This window comes from Lycium barbarum, chromosome 5 (genome assembly GCF_019175385.1).
Source record: "Lycium barbarum isolate Lr01 chromosome 5, ASM1917538v2, whole genome shotgun sequence".
NCBI classification, from domain to species: Eukaryota; Viridiplantae; Streptophyta; class Magnoliopsida; order Solanales; family Solanaceae; genus Lycium; species Lycium barbarum.
In genome coordinates, this window is record NC_083341.1 from 121,487,783 (window position 1) to 121,498,227 (window position 10,445).

At 34.6% G+C, this 10,445-nt stretch overlaps 1 protein-coding gene across 1 annotated transcript; it reads left to right on the forward strand.

The window, feature by feature from the left end:
- Window positions 1-1,012: 1,012 nt before the first annotated feature.
- Window positions 1,013-6,791, forward strand: LOC132641312 (glucose-6-phosphate 1-dehydrogenase, chloroplastic). Its single transcript, XM_060358255.1, has 10 exons — window positions 1,013-1,443; window positions 2,152-2,384; window positions 2,500-2,594; window positions 2,816-2,930; window positions 3,882-4,087; window positions 4,187-4,336; window positions 4,423-4,543; window positions 5,171-5,400; window positions 5,498-5,698; window positions 6,273-6,791. The coding sequence occupies exons 1-10, from the start codon at window positions 1,287-1,289 to the stop codon at window positions 6,511-6,513; spliced, it is 1,749 nt and encodes a 582-aa protein (XP_060214238.1). The 5' UTR covers window positions 1,013-1,286; the 3' UTR covers window positions 6,514-6,791.
- The last annotated feature ends 3,654 nt before the right edge of the window (window positions 6,792-10,445 follow it).

Sequence of the window (10,445 nt, forward strand, 5' to 3'; positions counted from 1 at the left end):
ATTTCTCCCCTAACCCAAACCAAACAGCCCCTAAGAGTTCATTGCTGACTGGCAAGTGGCAAGGACAAAGAAAGGCCGAGACGGAATAAAATTACAGGAAAGGCCAAAGACTCTGTGGTAGCTTTGTCACTTCCCTAAGAGCCAATTTTGTAATACAAACTTGACTTATTACAATTTGTTTTTATTGGCCCATCTAATCTTGAAAATAACTTATTAACATCCCCTCATGTTTGCAATCTCTTAAAACAGTCCACATACTTCTTTCATTGTCAATTCACTTCTTTGTCCCCATCAATTGACCTCACATGATGCACTCTGCGGCTTTTTGGTTGAATCTTTTGGAATCTATTCTAGTGGTTAAAGCCTTGACTAAATTTTCAGACTATTTCAAATTACACCCCATTTGTTTGAAAAAATAACTTGTTACACTTATCTATGCGTAACTATTAAAAGTAGATTTGAATATAAAAATTTATTTGTAATTTGTTAGAAATACACAGTTTAATTGTTCAAATCAAATAAAATAGCATTTGCTTCCACTAAGTTTGAGAAAATATATTTAGTGTTACATTTTACTCTTCCAAACAAACAAATTGGATTAAAAAGAACTTTTAATGAGAAAAATAGAATGATATTGCATATTACTATGAGTATAAACTTTTAGTATTTCCTCTTATTAGAAAACATAAAGAAAGTCGATATAAATATTTTGAAGCACAAAATTAAGAACCATAGTCCACAGTGAAAACATATATTGCAAAATTGCGTATCATTCTCTATATACTTTTATGTTAAGACCTTAATTATAACAGAATCGAACATTGTCTAAGAGAATGCATGTAAAAAAAAGGAAACAGGACTCAAGTCTACAGGAGTGACAAATTGTAAACATAACCACAGTTAGAGGTTAGATGAAAACTTCATACAAACATCCAGGATGATAAATGCAATAAAATGATAACCTAATTTATATTATCTTAATAAACAATAATAGGGTATACTACTAGTAGATTAATCAATGACACCATACTAGCATTCCCTCTCCACTTGACCAAAAAAATTAAACTAAATTTGGTTTTGCAAAACCAAACACCCTTTCGGAGATCTCAAGAGACTAACCCCCTTCGACAAATCCGAAATCTTCTTACACCATAACCCCCTTTTTTATATCTATCTTTTTTTTTTTCTTCCTACCAAACCCCCATTCCTCAATTTTATATCTAGATACATATACAAATATTTGTAGACACAGATTTTTCAAGAAAGTAGTGAAAGAAATCAAGAAAATGGTGACCCTTTATTCTTCTCTTTCCGCACAGTGTTACTCCAATTGTAATAACAAGTTAGGAATTTCTTCGATAAATTCAAGAAAGTTTGGTTCACAGAAGATTGCTTTGCAAATTAAGCAGACACCCTTTTGTAATGCTGTTCGCATGCAAGATGGTTCGTTTTTTTTATTTTAATTTTTTTATTTTGGCCCCCTTATCTTTGTTACTAGTTTATATTTAAGCTAGTCTTTAATTGAATTATCTAGAAGATAAGGAAGTTTTTGTTTTGTTTTGTTTTGTTCCTAATTGTAACAAATGCTAAATTTGATTAGTTGGTTTGATTTCATGTGTTGACCAATGCTAAGTTTTGGTTTCAATTTATTCATTGTTTAGTAAAGTTGCATGATTCATTGTTTAGTAAAGTTGCATGATTTTTTTGTTCTCAAACAAAAGGGTAAAAAAGATGGAAGAGTTTTAGGATTCTTTATTGAGTTTATATAATAAAGTTTGAGTCTTTTTTCCATGTTTCTTCTTTTCCTGATCTATACAAATGCTAAATTTGATTAATTGTCTGGATTTTATAAGTTGACCATGCTAAAATTTGTCCCAATTTATTCCTTGTTAGTGGAGTGGTTGGAATCTTGTTCTAAAACAAAATGGAAAAAGAGAGAAAGAGTTATAGGATTGATTATTGAGTTCACATCATAAATTTTGAGTTTGTTTCATTTTTTTTGGAAATAGTAAAATTCTGTTGCTTATTATTGTTCTTGAAAGTGTGTTACTGTAAACCCTTTTATGCTACTATTGTTCATAGAATAACTACTATGGAACATATATATTTCTCTCTGTTGGTTTCTTATGTTGAATTTTTAATGTTCTATAGGTGCTGTAGCGACTCCGCCTAGCAAAATCGAAAGTGAAATTCCTTTGAAGAAATTAAAAGATGGAATTTTGTCAGTCACACCTCCAAAGGAGCAGAAAGATACATTTGATTTTGATGTCAACAAAGATAAATCAACTGTCAGTATTACTGTTGTTGGTGCTTCAGGAGATCTTGCCAAGAAAAAGATATTTCCTGCACTTTTTGCACTTTATTATGAGGGTTGCCTACCCGAGGTGTGTCCCATATTTATCCAGTTTCGTTGAGGTTACTGTTGATTTTAAAAGTTTTATATCCTTCATTACTTTTGGTCGAATGGGTCTAATAAAACTACACCTTTTGTTAATGCAGCATTTCACTATTTGTGGCTATGCCCGGAGTAAGATGACTGATGCCGAACTCAGGAACATGGTCAGCAAAACCCTTACTTGCAGGATAGATAAGAGGTGCGATTCGTTTTGATCAGTAACATACATAATTCCATTTTTTTTTTTGTTTTGCATATGGGACATTTCTTTTTTCATCATGTTTTCTTTCGAGCAATGTAATGTTGGCCTTAGATCCGATCCCAACTTGTTTGGGATTGAGGCGTAGTTGTTTTATTTCGAGTAATAGTTAAATCAAAGTGACTAGGATTGATATAATTGTGCTTAACTTTGTTATTCAGTGAGAATTGTGGTGAAAAGATGGAACAGTTTCTAGAAAGGTGTTTCTACCATAGTGGCCAATATGATTCCCAGGAAAACTTTGCAGAGCTTGATAAAAAGCTGAAGGAACATGAGGTAATTAGGGTTGATATTCCTGAGTTTTCTGATCTTTAGCTTTTCAGATAATTGAGTTTGTTTTTCTTAAAGTAAAGCCTCTGCTGGTCTTATTCACAACGGCAATGTGCAGTTTTTTGTTATTTGGTTGGCATTATAAGAGCTTGCAAACTGAATCCATCTTGCTAATTCATATTAAAACACCCTACCCCACTCATGAAAACCCTGCAGATATGACAAAGAGGGAACTTTAAACTTGAGAAAATGGGCGCTACCATTCAATAAAAAATCATCCTCTCTGTATATATGTCAGCATTATGATTTTGCTTGGTTGAGCTGGTCGCCATAAGTTATGATATCATCCTATCATGTCTCTCCTCCCTTTCCTGGCAAATGCAAGAGCTTAGGGCGTGTTTGGTATGGAGGAACGTTTTTCCAATTTTCTAATGTTTGGTCTGTCAAAATGTTTTGCAAAATATTTTTTCTAGAAAACAAGTTCCTTAAAAATGAGGAAAATGACTTCCCTAACGGAAGTAGGGAAAACACGTTCTATAAGTGATATTCCAAGTACATTGTCTCCTCCCCACCCACCCAACACCCCAACCCCCACCCCTTGACCATCCCACCCCCCGCCACCCCCGAACTCCCAGTCCCCACCCCATGCCACCCACATAGTGCTTTGCTAGATTACATATAAATGCTCCTGGGATAATAATATTTTGCTTACCTACCAAACACTAGAAAATAAGAAACCTACTTGTTTTCCCAGAGAACATTTTCTAGTAAAACTTTTTCCATGGAAAACATTTTCCTTCATACCGAACACCCTTAGTGATTGTTAATTTCTGTCAAGATCTTCAACCAAATCCATCTCTCTGTTGCAGTTTCCATAATTCTAATGAGTGATGAAGTTTAATATAATTTTCTATTTACTTGCTATTCTCTTAATGTTGATCATGATTACTTTTGTAGGCTGGAAGGTTTTCTAATCGGCTATTCTACTTATCCATTCCTCCAAATATTTTTATAAATGCTGTACGATGTGCAAGCCTCTCTGCTTCATCTGCTCAAGGATGGACAAGAGTCATCGTAGAGAAGCCGTTTGGTCGTGATTGTGAATCCTCTGCTGCATTGACACGAGCGCTAAAGCAGTACCTGAATGAAGATCAAATTTTCAGGTGCAGTTATTTAAAGTTGAATTGCTTTTGACCCACGGAAGGAAGAGCACTATTATTTAACTGGTATGTTTTATCCTCATTTCTGTTTTGCATCAACAGGATTGATCACTATTTAGGGAAGGAGCTTGTCGAAAACCTTTCTGTCCTTCGTTTCTCCAACCTGATATTTGAACCCTTATGGTCAAGGCAGTATATAAGGAACGTGCAGTTTATTTTCTCTGAAGATTTTGGCACTGAAGGACGGGGAGGGTAATTCTCTTTCTGAAAGTTGGAATTTAGGTGGTGTAGAACTAGATATCAGAACCAATTTTGTTTACTTTTATTTGTGTCTCCAGTTATTTTGATCATTATGGGATAATTAGAGACATTATGCAAAACCATCTGCTTCAAATTCTGGCTCTCTTTGCCATGGAAACACCTGTCAGTTTGGATGCAGAAGATATCAGAAATGAAAAGGTTTTATTTATTCCTTTATGACCGAGTTATTTTAAATAAATGAATGACAGAATACCTAAAGACCCCCCTAAATTTGGTGTGTTTTGTTTAGTTCCCCCTTAAACTATACCTGGTCCTAGTTACCCCCTGTACTTGGCTTTTTTATAATTGTTTGTCGTAATTACCCCCCTATACTTGGCTTATTCATTAATCTTTACCCCCTCAAAAAAATGGGAAAAGAAGGAAAAATTGGTAGCTATATTTTAACGGAAATAGAGAAGATATACAGAAGGAGATAAGGAATAGCCGTTGGAATGCTTAAAAATATAAGGAAATGGTATTTTATATTTTTTTTACACATCAGATTAATATGATGTGACTCTTATTTTACACTCTCACGCTCCAAACGTCATTTGAAATCACTTATTAGATTATAGAAAAGACAAGTACAGGGTGGTAAATTAGGACCAGTTAGTGTTTGAGGGGGTAACGATTATAAAAAAGCCAAGTACAGGGGGTTAGTTCGGACCAGGTATAGTTTAAGGGGGATTTGAATAAAAAGTGTCGAGTTTAGGGGGATCTTTAGGTATTCTGCCTAAAGGAATTTGTTATTTTCTAGTTCCATATCTAATTCGTATTACATGCCAGGTAAAAGTTCTGCGTTCTATGAGACCTTTACAACTACACGATGTTGTCGTTGGGCAGTACAAAAGTCATTCAAAAGGAGGAACAACCTATCCCGGTTATACCGACGACAAGACCGTACCAAAGGACAGTCTAACCCCAACTTTTGCTGCAGCTGCTCTTTTCATAGATAATGCAAGATGGGATGGGGTGCCTTTCCTGATGAAAGCCGGGAAAGCTTTACATACCAGGAGGTTAGTGAAACTATCAGAGAAATACGTATTTCCTTTTTCTTATTCCTTCCTTATTTTTTACTTGCCCCTTCATTCCTCTTTGCTTTTCCTTTGCTAGTGCGGAAATAAGAGTACAATTCAGGCATGTGCCAGGAAATTTATACAATAAGAACTTTGGCTCGGATCTTGACCAGGCGACGAACGAGCTTGTTATCCGTGTTCAGCCAGATGAAGCTATACACCTAAAGATCAATAACAAAGTTCCTGGTCTAGGAATGAGACTGGATGCCAGTAACCTTAATCTTCTTTACTCCACAAGGTACTGTTGACAAATATGTGATGCGTCATTTCATATCTGTCACTGTTATTTTAATTTAGGGAATAATTTAAATATATAGAAAATGAGGCAATTAGAAAATTCTTATCGAGTTGTTTGACATACAAGATGCAAGCTAATTTTTGTTACCCTAAAGAAGAAAAGCCTATGACTATAAAAACTCTGTGAGTTTTCCTTCAGGGGCTTCTGCTATTCATTTAGATGAAAGCTACATTACAACAACACCAACAACCTACTACTCCTCAATTCCAAGCTAGATGAAAGTTTCCTTAAACATCTAAATTTGGATCACATAAATCAACTGCATCACGTCCATGTCTCACATCATGAGAATTAATGCATTTTTTTTTTGTGAATTGGCAAGTAATTGACAGAGATCAAAACTATGGTGAAGTCGATGCATTTTTTGGGTTCATGTCTTGAGGCTTAAATCTTCCAATTATTTCAGAAAATTCTGATGCATTGCTTTAGTGTAAATTTTTGCTTCTTGACTCAATATGCTTTTGTCACCCTAATTTTCTTGAACTCTGAAGACTGATTTGTTGTTTATGTGCAGATACTCGAAGGAGATCCCTGATGCATATGAGCGGTTACTTCTTGATGCCATAGAAGGTGAGCGTAGGCTATTCATCCGCAGTGATGAGCTGGATGCTGCTTGGTCTCTTTTCACACCAGTGTTGAAAGAACTTGAGCATAAGAAAATAGTTCCCGAAAGCTACCCTTATGGAAGTCGAGGACCTATTGGAGCACATTACCTTGCAGCACGATATAAAGTAAGATGGGGTGATCTTGCTTAGACAAACTAATTTCTAGACTTTGCTATTGCTTTAAGGAAACCCTTACAACTTCTTTTGCTTACTGTCAAGGCAGATGAGAATTAGAAAACACAAGTTAGTGAAACAGAAGACGAGGGGAATCTCTTTTTTTTTTTTTTAATTAAATTTATTCGAACTAGTCTTTTTTATCGCACCAATGCCATATCCCTTGGTAACAAGTTTTTCATGTAGCAGTTAGTTTGCCTTTTGAGAATCTAATAATGAGAAAAATCATCGTCTTCTTATCAAGGTTTTCAGTATTCATGCATTCAGCTTTCTGGTCCCAAACTATGTTTAATGCAAGTTGATTTTAGGATTTGTTACAGCATCTAGTTTTCTTTGGTTCAGGTTAAGTTTTTGCTATTGTGATCCTCAACATTTCTCATTTCTTATGTAGTTAATTGGATAAATATTGTCGAGTAATGTTGTCCGTTGCAACAGCATATGGTGAAGCAATTCTTTTTTTCCTTCTAAATGATGTATGAACTACTTTCCCATTTCCCAAAAGTTTGCTGACATTTAGTAGGCGTTTGGCCGTAAAAACCAAATATTTTTCACTTTATTTGAAATTTCTGAAGTTGGAGTTGAAGATGGAATTGTGTTTAGTTATAGTTTTTGCAAAAAATATTTGATTGTTTTAATTACAACTTTAAGTTGTATTTAGAATTTGATGACAAAATGCAAATTTCCAAATAAAGTGAAAAAAAATACCGAAAAGAAAATGAAAAATTCTCAAGGACAGAAAGTAGACGTCGCTTAATTTAATTTTTGTACGAAATTTGCAATTTAACGCCTTAATATTACGCACTTAATACTATAGAGAATATATAATGCATGAAATGTACTATCAAGTAGATGGTTTGTTGTTTTTAAATGTACAGCATCAATCTGGTTGTTTAAACTTAGACGGTTACCAAATCAAGATGAGCAAAGTACTAATGATATTTTTTTGGCCAAAGTCATACACAGCTCCTAAACTTGTCTAACAGATTTCGCATAGACACATGAACCTCGCCTTGTACCTACTGAACACCTAAACCACTCCGAATTTGTACTACGTAAATATTTTTTGCTGACATGGCAAAAAAAGTGAGGCACACTTTCCGTGGGCGCGTTACTACTCTTAAATACTAATTTTCTTTTTTTGGTTAAAAATTTACCTCTTTTAAAATATGACTTTTTAGTTAACCCCTGCATCACTCACCCCCCCCCCCCCCCCCCCCACCAACCTCTTCATCTTCTCCACTTTAGCTTATGTTCTTCAGTTATTTTTTTTTCTTTTGTTTTTGTTTCTTTATATAAAAATAATTCGTGAATTAAATGTTTCTTTTGATCACCATTTTCTTTATCTATTCTAAATCTGAAAGGCACCATCACCATCTTGTCTACCGGAAAAATGCTCACCACTGCTACCACTCTTTTTTTGTTAAGTGTGCATTCTCACCTTTCATTGATTAACTTATATTTAGCAAGAACTTTAAAGATTGTAGGGCCAAAATTTTAGTGGTGGTCTGGCGGTGGCCGCCGGCGGATTTCGACAGTGAAGAAAGAAAAAAGGGATCCTAAGGAGAGGGGAAAGAAAGGGATAAGAAAAGAGGGGTGAGTCTTGGAAAGGCATTGGTGGACCTAAACGGGAGAAGAAAAGGGGAATAATTGTTGGTGGGGTGGGGGATGGCTGCTAGGGGTGGGGGAACGGCGGATTTTCTTTTTTTTGATTAAAAACTTACCTCTTTTAAAATATGACTTTTTAGTTAACCCCTGCATCACTCACCCCCCCCCCCCCCCCCCCCCCAACCTCTTCATCTTCTCCACTTTAGCTTATGTTCTTCAGTTATTTTTTTTTTCTTTTGTTTTTGTTTCTTTATATAAAAATAATTCGTGAATTAAATGTTTCTTTTGATCACCATTTTCTTTATCTATTCTAAATCTGAAAAGCACCATCACCATCTTGTCTACCGGAAAAATGCTCACCACTGCTACCACTCTTTTTTTTGTTAAGTGTGCATTCTCACCTTTCATTGATTAACTTATATATAGCAAGAACTTTAAAGATTGTAGGGCCAAAATTTTAGTGGTGGTCTGGCGGTGGCCGCCGGCGGATTTCGACAGTGAAGAAAGAAAAAAGGGATCCTAAGGAGAGGGGAAAGAAAGGGATAAGAAAAGAGGGGTGAGTCTTGGAAAGACATTGGTGGACCTAAACGAGGGAAGAAAAGGGGAATAATTGTTGGTGGGGTGGGGGATGACTGCTAGGGGTGGGGGAACGGCAGATTGTGGTGGTGGATTGACGAGGAATAAAGGGGGTGATTGTTTGGGTTGGGGTGTGGGTCCAGTACTTTCTTTTTTTAACTATTTTTTTTAATTAGTTAACATTTTCTAATAATTATTTTGAGGCCAGATGCCACGTGTCATAATTAAATTTGTCAATTTTGCCACATCATACGCGAGTGAACTAAACACACTTATATTTTTCACTGATTGTTAAAAAGGTGTCTAAGTGGTGTAAATTTATAGTTATTTAGGTGTTCAATAAGTACAAACGTCAGTTTAGATGGCCATGAGAAATATATGGACAAGTTTAGAGGATCGCTTATGACTTTGGCCTTCTTTGTTTGAGCATTTGCACGTTGGGTTGTGTTTGGTGGAACAAACTGTCTTAGGAAAGGACAATTTCTTTCTAAAGATACCAGCAATTTCAAGTTTAGAGCAGACCACTTTCACAGCCATACTACTGTTTAACCCCAATTAGGACAAACAAAGTTGCACTCAAAAAAAGGAAAAGGAAAAGAAGATAAAAATTGCCCAGCAATGGTCAAATTAGAAAGGCCAAAGCATGAATAGCGAAACATACACATGAGTATAAGTAGGGGTGAACATATATCGGGTTGGTTCAAGTTTTTTAAAGATCAAATCAAACTAATTGCATCGGATTTTTAAATCTATAAACCAAACCAAACCAAACCAACAAAAGTCGGGTTTTTCAACCTCGGATTTTCTCGGTTTTTTCGGATTGCTCGGGGTTTTCGGGTTTTTTCCCGGTAAAGTCTTCATACAAAACATATAACTTGTACTTCAAATATTTCTTTAGTCCTAGTAAGATACGACTATCTAATGAAGATATTTATTAAGAAAATAACACAAAACGTGAGATGAGAGACGACATTGTACTAAAATATTCAATGAAAAAAATTAATGAAATTGCATAAAATAAAATGACCATAATCTAAAAGTACTAAGTCATGTTACAATAAATACGGCCAATTTATAAGGCATGAAGAAAATGATCATAATCTAAAAGTAGTAAGTCATGCTAAAATAAGTACAACTAATAAGTATTAATTACATGACTAGATATTAAATAAAAAACAAAATTAAGTTATGTATTTTCACTTTCTAAACTAATATAAAACTAAAGAATAGATATCAACAATATTGTCATTCCAGTGTTAGATATGAATTACTTTTGTTAGCATTAGTATTGATTTGATTTTTGTTGAGTTTTATTTGAGTTACTATTATCATTGGGCTATAAAACTTATTGGACCATTAAAAAATTTAATTCCAAGCTTGAAATAATACGTTAAAAGATAAAAAAAAAAACTATGAAAAAGTTAAAGAAACATTTATAAATTACATTATAAATAAATATTTTTATGTATAAAATATATTTGAGATTTTATAAATGTAATGTCAGGTTGGGTTGATTCGGTTTGATTTTTTTTTAGTTAAAACCAAACCAAACCAATAGTATTCAGGTTTTTCTTTTTATAACCAAATCAAGTCAAACCAAACCATTAGTCGGGTTTTTTTCTCAATTTGATTCAGATTATCGATTTGGTGCGATTTATCGATTTGCTTTGTACACCCCTACACATGAGACAAGTCGAAGTAGAAAGGTCAAAGCAATTCTCAATTTG

Coding starts and splice junctions, on each gene's coding strand:
- LOC132641312 (XM_060358255.1), top strand. CDS start 1,287: ATGGTGACCCTTTATTCTTCTCTTTCCGCACAGTGTTACTCCAATTGT. Junction 2,385..2,499: donor ATGAGGGTTGCCTACCCGAG/GTGTGTCCCATA, acceptor TTGTTAATGCAG/CATTTCACTATTTGTGGCTA. Junction 2,931..3,881: donor AAAAGCTGAAGGAACATGAG/GTAATTAGGGTT, acceptor TTACTTTTGTAG/GCTGGAAGGTTTTCTAATCG.